This window comes from Salvelinus alpinus, chromosome 1 (genome assembly GCF_045679555.1).
Source record: "Salvelinus alpinus chromosome 1, SLU_Salpinus.1, whole genome shotgun sequence".
In the NCBI taxonomy this organism is placed as follows: Eukaryota; Metazoa; Chordata; class Actinopteri; order Salmoniformes; family Salmonidae; genus Salvelinus; species Salvelinus alpinus.
This window is the reverse complement of record NC_092086.1, coordinates 57431458-57448708: the sequence shown is the minus strand read 5'-3', so window position 1 is coordinate 57448708 and position 17251 is coordinate 57431458. Positions and strand designations below refer to the sequence as shown.

At 43.6% G+C, this 17251-nt stretch overlaps 1 protein-coding gene across 5 annotated transcripts in view; it reads left to right on the top strand.

Annotated features, from left to right (window-relative positions):
• The first annotated feature begins 810 nt into the window (after nucleotides 1-810).
• LOC139542598 (voltage-gated potassium channel KCNC1-like) overlaps nucleotides 811-17251 on the top strand; it is a 98519-nt gene continuing 82078 nt past the window's right edge. For all 5 annotated transcript variants that reach the window (XM_071348608.1, XM_071348449.1, XM_071348357.1 and 2 more), the window contains exon 1: nucleotides 811-1428. In XM_071348608.1, the coding sequence (XP_071204709.1) occupies nucleotides 811-1428 (618 nt within the window). The remainder of the gene's footprint in view (nucleotides 1429-17251) is intronic.

Genomic DNA, 17251 nt, shown 5'->3' with positions numbered 1-17251 from the left:
ACGCACCTTCAGGCTGGGCGGCAGGTAGCCTAGTGGTTAGAGCGTTGGGACAGTAACTGAAAGGTTGTTGGATCGAATCCCTGAGCTGACAAGGTAAAAATATATTGTTCTGCCCATGAACAAGGCAGTTAACCCACTGGTCCCCAGTAGGTCATCATTGTAAATAAAGTTTAAATTAAAAAAATATATAAAAAAGGGCTATTTTACCAAGAAGGAGGGTGATGGTGTGCTGCATCAGATGACCTGGCTTCCACAATCATCTGACCTCAACCCAATTGAGATGATTTGGGATTAGTTGGACTGCAGAGTGAAGGAAAGGCAGCCAAAAAGTGCTCAGCATATGTGGGAACTCTTTCAAGACGGTTGGAAAAGGATTCCATGTGAAGCTGGTTAAGAGTGTGCAAAGCTGTCATCAAGGCAAAGGGTTTTTCTTTATTTTTACTTTGATGAATCTCAAATATTTTGATTTATTTAACACTTTTTTGGTTACTACATGATTCCATGTGTGTTATTTACAATGTAGAAAATAGTAAAAAAATAAAGAAAAACCCTTGAATGAGTAGGTGTGTCAACTCTTGACTGGTACTTTATGTATGGTGCACGCACACACGGTCTATGGTCTATTTATATTTCAAAGATTTGACCCTCATCTGTAGATTTGACCGTCATGTTAAAAAATCAACACCACACTCAATCCTTTTCCACTCAATATTCTACCCCTCTCTCTTTCCCTCTCCACAGACTCCTCCTCCCCCCCTCCCCCCCTCCCCTTGTGTTCTCTCTCTTTTCCTCTCCCTCCCCCTTTCCCCTATGCTCAGTTCGGTGTCAGTCTCCTCTTTCAAAGGACGCAAGGGTGGGAACAAGTCGCCCAACAAAGCATGTTACAGTGCAGACATGACTTGTCCGCCAGACAGCGAGAAAATCGTAATAAACTGCGGAGGGGTGCGACACGAGACTTACCGCAGCACCCTCAAAACTTTGCCCGGTACCCGCTTATCCTGGCTTACCGATCCGGACGCGTTTAGCAACTTCGACTATGACCCCAAAATCGACGAGTTCTTCTTCGACCGCCACCCCGGCACGTTCACATTCATCCTCAACTACTACCGCACAGGCAAGCTTCACTGTCCCAACGATGTGTGCGGCCCACTGTTCGAGGAGGAGCTCGCCTTCTGGGGCATCGACGAGACGGACGTGGAGGCGTGCTGCTGGATGAACTACCGTCAACACAGGGATGCCGAAGAGGCGCTGGACAGCTTCGAGCAGCCGGAGCCAGAAGAGCCGGAAGACGACCTGGAGCTGACTGCGGACGGAGAGCTCAAGAGGCTGTGCCTGCACGAAGACGGGCGCAAGAGGAGCTGGTGGAGTGTGTGGCAACCCTATTTCTGGAATCTTTTTGAGGATCCGTATTCTTCCAAGAATGCCAAGGTGAGTCCTCCCTCCAGCACGATACATGCTGTTGCGATGCTTGTATTGCGCGCTCTCTCTCTCTCTCTCGTTATGTAATTTCCTCTTTAAAAACGTTTGCGTCCCACAAAAGTCTATTGCAGGTGCACTGGAATGTTAAACTGGATTTAGAAGAGGGAGATCCCGCATAGCCTAATGCTTATTTAGGCTATATATTGAATATCCCTGACATATTTTATAATGGACGTCATGTGTACAGACTGCAGTCAATGAAAGTTAGCTGCTATGTCCAAAGTTAATACGATGACGAGGGAGGGTGTGTTCATTGTGTTCTTGTCAGAATGATGGTGATGATCGCTTTGATAGTGAAGGAAAATTAATTGGAAGGAAAAAAACAGTGACTGTCATAAACATCGGTTAGGGATTTCCAACAAGCAGCAAGCAGCCAACTCAGACAGATGCTGGTGTGCTTAGAAATTGTTGCAGGTTGGAAATGGACTGTTGTGGCCCATAGTGCGTTATTTTCTCTATTTTTTTGTATAAATGATTATATTTAGCACCACAGTACGCTATTACAGTTGTGTGGGGAGACCCTCTCCCATGTACCTCGTTCCCTCTCACGCAGTCACTTGGTTGGTCCTCCATTCCTATACGCTTCTCACCTCATCCCTCTATCCTTCTCCATTTTTACGCATTATTTCCCCGTTACCACTGCGTCTCGAGCGTACTGCATACCCCCCCCCCCCCCCCCCGCACACCCCCACACACACACACGCACACACTTTCCCACGCTTGATTAAATTGTCGTTCTTTGTGGACCTCTAGTGCCGACTCCGTCGTTGTCATCGAGTTCATCACTCAATCTCGATTAGCGCATTGTCTCCTCGCTCACTCCCTCGTCTTCCACACCGTTCACTCCCCTGTTGCGCATCTCTCTCTGTCTCCTTGCCTTTCACTCTCTCCATCCCACTTTCACCCCCCCTCATCTTCATTTATCTCCTCACATCAATAACTTTTTCGTTTTAACAAGCCTTCTCGTGCTGCGTCCCGCCCCAGTCTATAGGCTACCCGCGTTTTGCGCACCCTGGCCGTTGATTTTGGCGCATTTTAAGCAGCCAGTTTTGTAAACTACACTAGTGTCCACTTTAGCTAACTCGAATAAAGTTAAAACCTAAATAAATGGATCATTAATGAATGGAACCATTGTCATGTTTGTGCCCACCACAGAAATGACTTCATTAACTCACCACTTTTCATTCTAATCTAGACCTAAACCTTTGACCATGCTCTCCTGCTGTTTGACCAACCTACCTGTTTGACCAACCTACCTGTTTAACCAACCTACCTGTTTGACCAACCTACCTGTTTGACCAACCTACCTGTGTGACCAACCTACCTGTCACCAACCTACCTGTAACCATTGCACTTGTCCTTCCTGCCAATCAACGTCTCTACCTTGTCTACCGCAGTCTCAATCTATACAAGTGAAGGGTTATTTTAGGCTTAGTTACTTTAAGGTTTTGTTGCCAACCAACATTATGAATGAAAGCTTTGCTTGCCTCTATATGTTGATTGACCAATTGTCAACAGTTGCCTATCAATTGCCTATCTCACTTTGCTTGTGGTGACATACACTAATGGAAAACTGTAAATGATACAGTAATTGTGTATTATCAACAGTAAAATACTTTAAAATGTTTTACTGCAGCACACCGTAAATTATGGGCATTGTGGGAAAATGTTGTGAGCCGGAAAGAATTGCTGTATTTAGAATGGTACTGTAATTCCAATATTTGTTGAGGCTATATTTGTTGCACCCGTGAGTGAGAATGCTGTACCAATTTCACTTGTATGTAGTTATAGTGCCCCTTCAACTTAAAATGTATAAGGGGGTGGCAGCAAGTCTTAAACCTTAATGGTTGAGCATTTTGCCATGTCCTGTAGTCACTGACAGTTTGGAAGCCTCTAGAAGTGCAAGTGATATAAAACACAAAATATTAATTAATATAATGTCATGTTTGTAAAGACTTTACCTAGCAGCCTAAGTGCTTGCGCCAATCCCTTGTAATTACAGTACAATACTGTGAAATACAAACCCTTAAACTCCTTTAATTTATTCACTCCGATTACAGTAGCATTACCTTTTTAAAAGTACAAGACAGTCAATTTTACGATATTGTGCTGTGTGTCATTACACAGTACTTGCTTTGATACTGTGTACTGTAATATGAAATACAACAATTTTACTTGCCGCTGAGCTGCCTGTAAGCTACTGACAAATTCGCGGTAAGCCCTTTACAGTGTAGGCCTAGTCAGTGCAGTTGGCATGCCAGCTATGAAGGTGACATACAGTAGCCCTATGTCACATGTGGCCCTGTAGGTATGATGCCCCAGCGGTTGGTTATTCCCCTTCCATAAACATTCATCCCTTCAACATGACAAACCATATAGCCCATTTATCTTCAGTCTGGTGGCCTTTTTATTGAAGGCTACCCACTGTTTCCCTTCGAGGTGATAGGCTATCTCTGTGTGAAAACAGGGACATCAACAGGCCTGCACCTGTGACAAATGAACAAAGACACATCTGTATGAGTATTCCGGTAGGACCACGCATCTGCTGAGATGAGAGAGCATTCATAACCAGGAACTGTTGGCTGAAATGTGTCGACTGTTGAGGATGTGCAGGCCAGGCCTGTGACCTTACCTGTTACAACGGCTCACTTGTGGACACCTGCACCTGCACCCAAACACAAATTAACACCTTCACGCAGGTAACACTGAACGCATGTGGTTCCCTGGCAACAGGATGTATGCTATGCTGTATTCTGGCCCAGGCTACAGTAGGCTATTACAGGTATTGGCTTGACGTAGAAATATAATTAGTAGAACCAAGGCGTTCTATAGAGAACACACAGACCTATTTAAGGTGTAAATTGTCAAGAGGCGGCAACTGAGGGATTCCGCTCTTGATTAAAAATGGGATAATCATCAATGGTCTGTATAGGGCCGATTGCTTCAGTTTAAGCCTGAGATCTTCGTACATGGAGTGACACTAGAATATTCACCGTCACACAACAGGCGTAATTTATACCAAAAGTCGTCCTGCGGGGGCGGCTATAGCTCCTTGTCCTTCTAAACGCAGGTTCTTGGTAGAATGGACATTCTAATCTATGCAATGCGGTGGGTTTTTCGAGTTGTGTATCTGTTCTACTAAGTCTAGCTCTATGAGATGAACTGACCTGATGTTCTCTTCCTGGTGTGGTGGCCCTCTACCTGACCTCCAAGGATGCTGTCTCCATGGGAACACAATACTGCAGGCTTTTGTTTCCCGGAGGTTCGTGTTAGAGGGCGCAACGGGCTTAGAGTCAGAGTCTATGTCCTTAAAGGCACCCTATTCCCTATAAGAGTGCACTTCTTTTGGCCAGAGTCCTATTGACCCTGGACAAAAGTAGTGCACTATGGGGAATAGGGTGACATTTGGGACGCAAACAGTGTGGCAGCTCCAGGTATAGAAGTTGCCCTCAGAAGCAGATCTGGGATCAGTTTACTCTCCTCCAATCCTAACCTTACCCAATAGGAGGAGGGAATGCAAATATAACCTTAGATCAGTGTCCAGGGCCAATGTCACCCTACCCCAGAGAGAAATGACAGCTAGGTCTCTTCCCAGGCTTACTCAGCAGGTAGTGTTGCCAAGATAACCCTCCTGGTTTGGGGCGTTGAATTTTCAAAATTTGTCATTTATCCCCTCCGACTATAAAGTGAAGTTATTTCAGCTGAATTTTCGAATGCTTGAATGAAATGAATAAATGTAATCGATGTAAGTAGCCCTGATGTCAAATTACTTTTATAATCACTTAAAAGTAGTTTTTTTTTGTCATTGCAGACAGGAGAGGGTAAACACTGGATCGACCTATTGCTGATCAGTACCCCTCTGCTCTATCGTCTAAATGTATGCACATTTATTGGGGCTAGTACTACTACTTCCACAGATGAGGGAGTTTACAGTGTGATGTGCATGGAGAAGATTCCTGGTAAGCTGAAATAACCACCCCATGATTGAGCATGCATGGTCTTTTCCTGTAGGCCACAATGCTATAGGCCTACTGTGGGCTGATCCAAAACAAGCTGATGCTTCTGAATGGACTTTTGCTTCGCACTGCAGGGTTGACTAGTAACATAGTGTAAAACAAGGGTAAGGTTTATAGCTTTAAACCAGTGGTGTAAAGTAACTTAAGTAAAAATACTTTGAAGTATTTGTACTTTACTTTACTATTTATATTTTGGACAACTTTTACTAAAAATATATATTTTTACTCCCATACATTTTCCCTGACATACAAAAGTACTTGTTACATTTCGAATGCTCAGGCAGATCAGCAATATGGTCAAATTCACGCACCTTTCAATATAATTGCATTGTCACCCCTGCTGCCACTGATCTGGTGGACTAAACACAAATACTGCATTTGTAAATGATGTCTGAGGCTTGGCGTGTGCCCCTGGCTGTCCGTACTTGTACTTTTGTCATACTCTTGTACTCAGGTATGACAATTGAGTACTTTTTCCACCACTGTACTTAGGTACATTTTAAAATCAAATACTTTTAGACTTACTCAAGTAGTATTTTACTGGATTACTTTTACATTTACTTGAGTCATTTTCTATTAAGGCATCTTTACTTTTATTCAAGTATGACAATCTAGTACTTTTCCCCGCCACTGTTTATAACACAACAGAAGTGAACCAATCACAGATGACTTTGTGTTGTTTGGGATGGTCACATTTTGAAGTTCATATTGCAAGACACTGTGAAGAGAATAAAGGGGGTTAGCTCAAGTGGGACGTGACTTTACACCACCACACACTTTGGAGGGAAGCGGAAGCACACCGTCACCTGTGCCAATATGATTCATCCACTTGGTAGTGGCTTTACTAAATGTAACTGTAGCAGGGTCGCTACCACAATAAACCTCTTTCTCTCCGTCTCTCTCTTGCTCCCCCTCCTCGTGCTTAATTGTCTCTAAAAATCCATATCCATTTACGGAGACAAAGCTGTGCCGTGACCCAGATTATTGTGTGTTAAACGAGTATTTTCTGTCGACTGGGCACATCAAGACAGCATATTGCCCGGGCTGCGCCTGCATGCCTGGTCTCTGGTGTTGCCTGGTTGAAGAGACTGCATGCAGGGGAAAAAGCATGAAAATCCATTCATAGCCCTAAATATCTCAGATAAACCACCCCCTCTGTCCTCCTACTGTCATTCAGTGACTGGATGTTGTAGATGCTTGTGTTGCTGTGTCTTTCAGGCTTCTTTTGTAACAGAGATGTTAACAGAGCCGGGAATTAATGACTGAAGAATGAAAGCATGGTGAATCCTTGGTTTCAAGTGGAGTGAAATCTATCCGAATGACGTGGTTTGCGGGCTTATAAATTAGTGAGTGCAAAAGTGACCTCGCCTGCATATTCCTAAAGGTTTGGGGTATAGTAAGATACCAGGGGCCTCATTTATCAAAAGTGCACAAAACTACTCTAAACCTTGCGTGCGCCAGTATTCCCGCTAAGGATGATATTTATCTTTTTTTTTTTTTTTACTTGATGGGAAAGTGTGCATACTGTATCTCCACGCAAATCTCAGACCATGCGTGTGCACACCTAGTGGTTGATCAACTGTATTGCAAGCAAAACACATTTTGGGGGAAATGGAGGTGTTTGATGCAGGGGAATTATAATAATGGTAGGCTCATAAAAGCATTCAAACCTAGGCCTAATGATAAAACAGATGCATTTGCTGTTAATAAGATCGCATAGCAGCAGGTTGCCTAATATATTTATTTTACTTGTATTATTATAGGCCTAAATCATAATTATATTGCAGGGCATGTCTCTCTCTTTCTGACATGACTGGTTTATACCCGCTACACAACAAATCTTCATCTTCTATTTACTCATCGTTATTAGTAAGTAGACCGTGGGCCTATGACAGTATTAGTAGACTACAGTAGTATTGTGCGATAGGAGCGCAACATAATAACCTGTTTAATCTCAGATCCTATAACATGTATTGATCATGTATTGATAAACAAAATATTGCACAACAATTCGTATTTTGTGTAGGCTGTAGGCAGCATTTACTTTTTAAATTGTTCAATAGACAATCAGTCTTGCAGAATGCGCAGCCAGTGTTTGGCACTTGCTATAGGCGAAATGTTTTTTTTTTTTTTTTAAGTCTTTGCAAAATATTAAAACATTCTGCCCACACCTCTACAAAAATGTTATTAACATTGCCATTGCGCTGTAGAAACTATCATAGGCCAGTTCCAACATATCCTAATCCCGCAGCAAATGAGGGAGTTTTTGTTACCATAAAAGGTGAATGAGGGGCGCTTTCCAGGCGGGTTTGTAGCGCTTGTTCATGAGCGCGCAAATATAGTATGACTGATTTGTCAATGATAGTAATCAGACCCCTTAACTTTTTCTACATTTTGTTACGTCACAGCCTTATTCTAAAATGGATTAAATTTTTTTTTTATCCTCTAATCTACACACAATACCCCATAATGACAAAGCGAAAAGAGGTTTTTAAGAAATGTTTGCGAACGTATTAAATGTAAAAAACTGAAATACCTGATTTACATAAGTATTCAGACCCTTTGTTATGAGACTCGAAATTGACCTCAGGTGCATCCTGTTTCCATTGATCATCCTTGATGTTTCTACAACTTGATTGGAGTCCACCTGTGGTCATTTCAATTGATTGGACATGAGGTGCTTCAACAAAGTACTGAGTAATGGGTCTGAATACTTATGTAAATGTAATAATTCTGTTTTTTATATAAACTACATTTGTAAAAATGTCTAAAAAACAGTTTTTGCTTTGTCATTATGGGGTATTGTGTGTAGATTGATGAGGGAAAAAACGATGTAATCCATTTTAGAATAAGGCTGTAACTTAACAAAATGTGGAACAAGTCAAGGGGTCTGAATACTTTACGATTGCACGGTATGTTTGATAAATCCCAATAATTTGTTGCACATGCAAATTGGTTGATAAATGAGGCCCCTGACCTGTTTGTAACATAATACATGCTGTGGTCCTGTATGGCTCAGTTGGTTAAAGCATGGCGCTTGCAACGCTAGGATTGGGGTTTCAAATCCCGGCGCCACCCATGCTAAAATGTGTGCGCACTTGACTGTAAATCGCTTTGGATAAAACGTCTGTAATACATTATTATATGTTCTGAAAATGAATGAAATAATGGAAAACGCTGTGGAACGGAGAGGAAAAAACGGCTCTAACACAGCATTGATTAGGCAACATAATTGACTACAGATTCCCCCATTCGGTTTGATAGTGAGAAACAGCATATCGTTTGGGGGTGGCTTATTCTTTGCACAGTGGGTATATGTCGTCATCGCTCTGCGGCGCCGACAGTGTATCCCTCAACTCTTTATCAAATACAACACACGACTTGTTTTATTGTCACGGATGCAGGGGTGTGCGCTGGATTGCTTATTTTCACCTTCGAGCCCACCGGAGCCCTCCCCCCTCTCTCCTACTCTCTCTCTCGTTGTGCTATAGCGTAGCACTGCGGTGCTGATAGTAGCTGACTTCGCGCCGATTTCTGCTGCAGCGCAGCACACGAAGCAGCGGTCTAAAAGGAGAGAAAGGGGAGAGGGGGAGGCGGAGAGATCGGGGGCTGTTTGTGCTAGCCCTTTTAAGACATCGATCGAGAGTAAAAGCACTAAAACTATTGTATGGGGTCGCTTTTCCCCTCTTTCGCGATTTCTTTTTGCTTAGCCTTGCAATCTTGGATGTGCGTATCCGCTTATTGATTAATCCATATGTCTCCGTGGCTGTCTCCACCAAATGGTGTTATTTGTAAAGCGAAGCCCCCACTTTACGCAGCGAGTTGCGCTGGCTTTTCAACCCCCCCCCCTCACACACAGACACTGAGAGAGGGGAGGGGGGTAATGCGGGTAGACGATAGCCGAGTGCCCGCTGTTAGTGGCGATACCTGTCAAGCTCTAGAATGGCTGACTAGTCTCTCTTTTCACATCATGCCCGTAGAGGTTACCTCCTTTCGTGTACTACGCTTGCGCTGTTTGGTTAGTTTTAAGTATTCTATCATATTTGTGTGTGTGTGTGTGTGTGTGTGTGTGTGTGTGTGTGTGTGTGTGTGTGTGTGTGTGTGTGTGTGTGTGTGTGTGTGTGTGTGTGTGTGTGTGTGTGTGTGTGTGTGTGTGTGTGTGTGTGTGTGTGTGTGTGTGTGTGTGTGTGTGTGTGTGTGTGTGTGTGTGTGTGTGTGTGTGTGTGTGTGTGTGTGTGTGTGTGTGTGTGTGTGTGCGCGTGTGCGTGTGCGTGTGTGCGCAGACTGACGGGCGCTCAATATCACACCTCTAGAGAGAAATTAACCCTCGTCCACCTTGTAAACTTCCCGAACGACCCTGGTCCAGTTTCACTCGTGTTACAATTACGACACACACACACACTGTGCTTTTGAGAATGTGCTGCTACAGAGGTTACCCTAGATATCAGAGGGAGCGCTTGATATTTGATGACATGTCAGGAAAAAATCTGTTTAATCTCTGTGTGATCCAGCTCTGTCCATGTCACGCGCATCCTCACGCCTCTTGGCTGAAGACAGATATACCTGCGCTTGTGAGGAAGAATAAATAACATCACCAACAAAAAAAAAAGAAGTAAATGACTCTCTTTAGGACTAGGCCAAACATACAGCTGAGCTGCATATACACCTACCGGTATGTAGTTCTTTGACCCCGGCACCATATTTCCTATATGCACCTATTAGTACACAACACCAACAACATCCTGCAGGTGAACAGTTAGCCTATTCATTCTCCTATTTGCTATGGATGAGCAAGTTTTTAATAGACTTCATGCAAATTAAGGTACTAGGCTAACTATTAAATACAACTAATTCGAGTCCCAATTTTTCACACAAAGCAGGCCTGCAGTCTGTAGTAGGCCTGTAGTCTGTAGTAGGCCTGCAGTCTGTAGTAGGTCCTGTAGTCTGTAGTAGGTCCTGCAGTCTTCCCCCAGATGTAAGAGCGGCCACATTTCTAGGCCTATGGTGCTTATAGGTTATTAGAGCTTATTGGTTATTAGTGCTTTTTTAAATGACACACTGCCAACGATGTATCCCGTTCTGTATATTATGTAGGCTACATGGAATGCTATGGCTATTTTGGTCAAACGATATGAGTAGAGCCCGTCATTTGAGTCTAAATGAGCAGGTAGAAAGATGAGTAGGTAAAGCAGTAGAGGCGAGAAATGATGGAGACTAGCAGGCCTAGGCGGAACAGTCTGCTGAAATGCAGTCCTCTAGCACAGAGATTGGCAACTCCCGTCCTCTGGTGCTTGCTTGGTGTCACACTTTTGCCCCAGCCTCAGTTAACACACCTGACTCAGCCTCAGTTAACACACCTGACTCCAATAATCAACAAATCATGATTTCCAGTTTCTAATGCAATTAGTTTAATCAGCTGTGTTTGCGAAGGATGGAGAAAAAGTTTGACACAACACTGACCCCTGCGGCCTGGCTTTTTCATCCCCATCCCTCTAGAACCGGACAGCTCCACCCACACCTTCTGTATTTCAGCACTGGACAGCGGCAGTCTGTTGGCCTATTTCAGCACTAGACAGCGCCTAGACCTCTCCCTTTTACTACTTTACTCGCCTTTCTACTTGTGTGAACTAAAGTGTCTGACTACATAATGGCTGCTCTTGCAATCTATTATGTTACAAGAATGCGACCAGACAAGTTGGTGTCACTTATAGCCTAGGTCTACTCAGTGTGTCGATTGTCGAGGACGCGTTTCGGTCACTGAGTTATATCATTCAGTTCACGCTGCCGGTCTCGATCACTTGTTCGAACTTCTCTGACTGACTCAACTCTCTCAGGTCTCATTGTCTCCGTAAGACACGTCACTGAGGGTCAAGGGAACATCTCAGCAAAGTTTATTCTCGAAACATATTGATCACCTTGTGTTATCCAACTCCAGTCCTCGAGTATCCCCAACAAACTATTAGCCTAAAATAAACAGTATAGTCTATTATACGTTTAGGGGCATCCGTTTTCCCAATGTTAATGGCCACACCCCCGGAAACTGCATCGCTTGCTAAATCTGTATTTTCTTTCTATCCATAGTGTTAAAAATTGGCTAGCCTACTGCATGGCACATGCACAGTACTATTCACCCAGGAATCAACTCATTGGTGACGTGGCCGTAGAGATCAAGAGCAAACACGTGTTTGATGACTTTGATGTGACGTGTTCCACTTTTTAAATGGGGCTAAATCGTCCTTGTCTCGGTGTTTCCGTTGTCTCTTTCTCTCCCCAGGTGTTTGTAAACAATCTGTGAATAGGGGACCCGGGTGCCGAAAATAAACCGGCGTGTGTGAACTAGATTCCTTTGTACTGTATACATCAAAAGTGTGTCGTGCGCACTCCGACAGACTTACTCGCGCGCATGCTCGAGCCGGCAGGGATCTCACCTTTCCCCGTCGGCAGTTTTATTTATCACCAACCGATATTTGTTGTGGGTCCTCTGTGGAGGCATTGACCGCTGGGAAACCTTTAATTTCCAGGCCGTATTGGTCTGTCTGTGGCCGATTTAAATGCTGCTTCTGCTGCGGATTGCCATTTCTGTGTTGTTCTTTATTAAATGTAATGGGAAACGCATGTGACAGAGTAGCCTATTTGGGGGCTTGTTGACATTGCGTGAAAAACACGGTCTCAAATTTCCTTGGGCATACAAATGTCGCACTCCACTCCTTTTACACCACCTTGCCGTTTTTCTGCTAAGGTTTCTGTTTGACTGGATCCTATTTGTGATTCTGTCCCTCTACCCCCCCCCTCTCCTCTTCTACCTCTAAATATAGAACGAAAAAGGGGAGATGGGCTGCATCTTTCCTCCTCTTCCCCATACTGACACGCACACCCCTCTTCCCCATACTGACACGCACACCTCCCCCGGTGTTTTTCGCTGGATGTTACTGCACCTCCGTTGCACATTCCCATGCAGCAGAGTGCTTTGAAGAAGCAACTGGCCACCGTGTGCATCAAAACCGCCCGTGGTTCTCTCCCCTTTTCTCTTTTCTTTTACCGATGTGCGTGCTGCCCGCCCTCAGCGGCCGGTTACTTGGCTTCCCTTACACAGCGCTGGATGGTTTGCAGCGTGTACCCCAGCCACATTGTTTTCGCCCTTGTCGTCGTCGATTGTACCTGCTCGGAGTGTTTCGTGTGAATTGCATCCACTGCGGTGGCAGCGGGGCCCCTCCGCGGGTAGAAATGCGACAAACGTCGGGGGAACTGAAAGCTTTCAGCGCCGGTGTTCTCACATAGGGCCCAATCAAGGGGGCTTTAAAAAAAAAAAAAAAAGCTTCATTATTTGTTTTAGTTAATTTAACCGTTTTTTTAACATGCATGATAGATAATCTACCTACTGGTCACTTTATGTGTAACCTGTTTTTTAAGTAATCTAATAAATACAAAAATTGTCATTTATTTACAGGCAGAATGCAGACCATGGACTGTATGTAGGTTTATGTTTGAGGTAGGAATCATATAGGGTTTTGGCCTTGTGTTTCCCATAACAAGATTCTGTTGTATAGAGAACAGGCAATAATAGTATGCTATGGTGCTGCATCACAAAACTTTGAATTTTTCTCTTCCAGAATTGAGTAGCGGCAGGGACCACCTCCTATAGCCTTTCTGTGACACACACACACACACACACACACACACACACACACACACACACACACACACACACACACACACACACACACACACACACACACACACACACACACACACTTTCTCTCTGTGTCAATCCTTGCATCATCTAATTTTGTACCACCCCTTACGTACCACCCACACATCCTGTTCCTCAGTGTCCTTTCAGTTCATAGGGGACTGTCCCCATTCAAATACTTTAAACATGCATAATTCCAACCTTCTTTCAGTTAGTCAGGGACTGGCCCTGTTCAAATATTTTAAATATGCATCCTTCCTTCCATCCTTCCTTCAGTAAGTCAGTATCTGGCCCCGTTCAAAAACTCTAAACATGCATCCTTTCGTCCTTTGTTCAGTTAGTCAGGGACTGGCTCCATTCTTAAACTTTAAACATGCATCCTTCTGTCATCAGTAATAACCTTGAGAAACAGCTGAAAGGAAGGAGGCAGTCTGAAAGTATTGGAACCGTGCCCTGGAGTCAATGTCATGATAGCCGTGCTATCCCACTGAGCTAAAGACTTGGCGTTTGCCTCTGGGAGACACAAGTCTCCAAGTCCCAAGCAAGGTGACTTGTGTCACTTGAGTTTAGTTTGGCAAAATACCACCTCTCCATTCGCCTGATAGGGGACAGACAGAGGAGAGCAGAGTGCCACGGGGTGCTGCAGTGCAGATGGATCTCCCCACTGGGCACACACTGGATGAATCAAAGTTGTTTGAACGTCATTTGTCAATTTATTGCGACGTGGAATTAACGTGGAACATACATTGGATTTGAAAAAAAATCATTAACCAGTACTATTTGAAAAAAAATCATTAACCAGTACTGTTTTCATCCCATTTCAACCAGTGTTGTAAACATTGAAGTTAGGGTAAACTTCAACATAAATACATTGACTTAACCGGACTAACATCCATCTAATTTCAACATAATTAGAACTGTATACGTTGAAATCGTGTTGAAAATTCCACATAGAAATATATTCAATATATTGGGTGGTTGAAATTATGTTGAGTTTCATATTTGATAAGACATATGTTATTTGACCTTGTTTCAATGTTGATAGTAAAAGGGTATGTTTGAATCAACGTCATTGTTTCAACGTCATGCCAACAACCAAAATAGAGGTATATTGAAATAAAATGTGAAGTCGCAGTCCAACAATTCCTGCCTGAACAGTGACTCCTACTGGTGCATGAGGGGTAAATGCATTTCAGTGAGAACAAGTATACCATCCGGATGCCTACCTCTACGAACCCTACTTAGCTTTGGAAACAAGCTGTGTTTGATTCAGCTGAGCTGTCACGTCTACACATTTAGACATTGCTTAGCTTCCGTACTCGTTTGCGTAGACGTCCTAAGTAACGTTGACGAATTGAAAGTAACTCCTCTAACTTTTCTTACACAAGCTGTATGTGATAGTAAATTGGAGTGAGGTTGGGTTTACGTAGGATACATTGACATCTGATTTGCCCGAAGGACACCATCATTTTAAATACAAGTCAATGTATTTAAGTTGAAGTTTTACCCTAATTTCAATGTTTGCAACGCTGGTTGAAACGAGAGGAAAACAATACTGGTTAACAACTTTTTTTCAGATTTCAGTATTTTCCATGTTGATTCGATATCACGATACGTTGACAAATTACGTTGAAACAATGTTGATTCAACCAGTGTCTGCTCAGTGGGTTGGCTCTGGTCACTTTATGCCTTAAACAGCTGATTTATGATCAGATCTAACCAGAACCAGTTAGAACAAAAATTATTATAAGTGGCCTGGGATCAGTTGAGGTAATAATGTAAAACGTAAAAGTTAGCCAACAATAAGTTGTTACAAAATGATTTCAGGTCAAGGGTCAAGCCAGTCATATAGGCTAGCTAAGGTATAGTACTAGAGTTATACCTTGTTAGAGAGACACTCAAGCAAACTCTGAATGAACTTGATCCAGTATACTGCAATGTGAGATGATATGTTGTGGTGTTTGACTTGATTAAAAAACCACCTCGGACCGTAACATTTGTCACATAAAAAGTAGTTTGGGCGTTTTCAGTGTGTGCAAATGTTTTGTTTTTGTTCCTTTATACTGCCTTTTAATTATATCCATATTCAATGAAAAGCACATTATCAATTCAATGTATTATTATCGAAAGGAGAGGTAGCAGTCAGAGCGTGTGTTCATGTGACATAGGGCTTGTGTCCCGCTGGTCTACATCCTCTGGGGGAAGGGGAAGGGGTAGAGGTAGGGTTGGGAGGGTGCCTTTCCTGTTGACCCTGAGGGAACACTCTTTCCCCTTGTGTAAAAATTGCTAATTTGGCACAGGACAGGGGGTGAAAAAACACAACACTTAAACACCCTCTTTCCTTCTCCTCTTTCTCTTCTCTTTCTCTCCCCTCTTCCAATCCAGTCTTCCCCTCTACCACTCAGTTCCCCATTTTCCCCCTCTTCCATTCTTCCCCTCCCCTCCTCCACTCCTCTCTCGCTCTCCTCTCCTCCCCTTTTCTCCCATCCTCCACTCTCGCCTTCCCCTCCTCCCCTCTTCTCCTTCTGGTTACAGGATGGTGGGATGATTCTCATCCTCCGGAGAGAGAGAACTGGAAGCTTTTGGAGATTTTTTGGGATTTGTCAGGCAGATGTCAAATTCTCCTTACTTACGGCCCTGTATTAGCCTCTTCACATAGCCCTACAGGGCCCAGTTCAATCAAAACTGCTAACCAGGTTTCCGCGGTCAAGCAATGATGTGGCGAGACTACTTGAATTGTATTGATTTGACACTTGAATTGTATATGTGCATTGATACACTCAGTAAAACAATGTTTAGGCCTACATTAGAAACAAAATCAATCGTTAGAACGTATCAATGAACATCAATAGGCCATATCAAACACAACTTCCTCCCATTTACCACAAAATGGTGGAAAGTATTACCCCAGTTTCCCCTATACAATGTAAAGCACCTTGAGTTTGAGGAAACTCTTGTGTAATCTGTACTGTAAACACAAACCATTATAATGCAGCTGTAATTTCCCAGAAGTGTACCATGTGTGGTGCTGCTGAAAAGGCCAGGCTTTGCATCCTTGATTAGTATTTATGGATCAGCGGAGATAAGTGAATGGCATTTGGATTACCAGTGGAGAAATTACACAGGAGTAGAGAACAGTTATTGTGGCCAAGCCATTTGGCTGTGAGGCCCATCTAGTCGAATCGAACATTGCCTAAGGAACAAGGAATTGACAAGTAATACATTACACACACACACACACACACACACGTGATGGTTTATAGCATACATAAATTTCCTTGCACACTGTTTCTCACCCAACCTGCTCCGGATTCTCTCTCCAACAAGATTTCATTTTTGAACAGGGCAGGAAAAACTGATCTGAGGGAGGGAAAGAGAGAGAGAGTAAGAGAGGGACAAATGGAGAAAGCAAGAGAAGGAAAGGGAGAAAAAGAGAGAGAGTGTGAGAGAGATGGAAAGGGAGAGAGAGGAAGTAAAGGAAAGATGGAGACATCCTGTCTTTAAAACAGAACATTATTTCAGACTGCTGTTACACACACACACACACACACACACACAATAAACCTCTCCGTCAATCTCTGTGCACCACGTCGATAACATGATGATGTCCGTAAACCCTCTGTGTGTTCACGATGTTGAAATCCCTCGTGGCACTTTCCAGGCAAAAACAGAGTGTATCGATATGTGTGCATGTATGTGTGAAAATGTGTGTTTTTATGTGAGTGAGTGTGTGTGCGCGTGCGCACTGCAGAGAAGAGGTCTGTGAGAGGAGGGAGACTCATGAAATGATGATGACGGTAATGCTGCAGAGCTCCGTATAGGGGAGGGGGAATGAGAGAGAGAGAGAGAGAAAGAGAGAGAGAGGGGATGAGAGTGGAGAGAGGCTGGCGGGAAGGAGGAAGAGAGAGAGAGAGATGCGGCGGAGCAAGAAGAAAGAGGAGGAGGCGAGGGCCCGACGCTGCCTGGTAATGAAAGAGGGATGATTTGAGAGAGGAATGAAGGAGAGAGAAGCAATGGAGGGACAATCCTGAGCTTAGCAGTATCAAAGCACCTTAGGCCACAAACT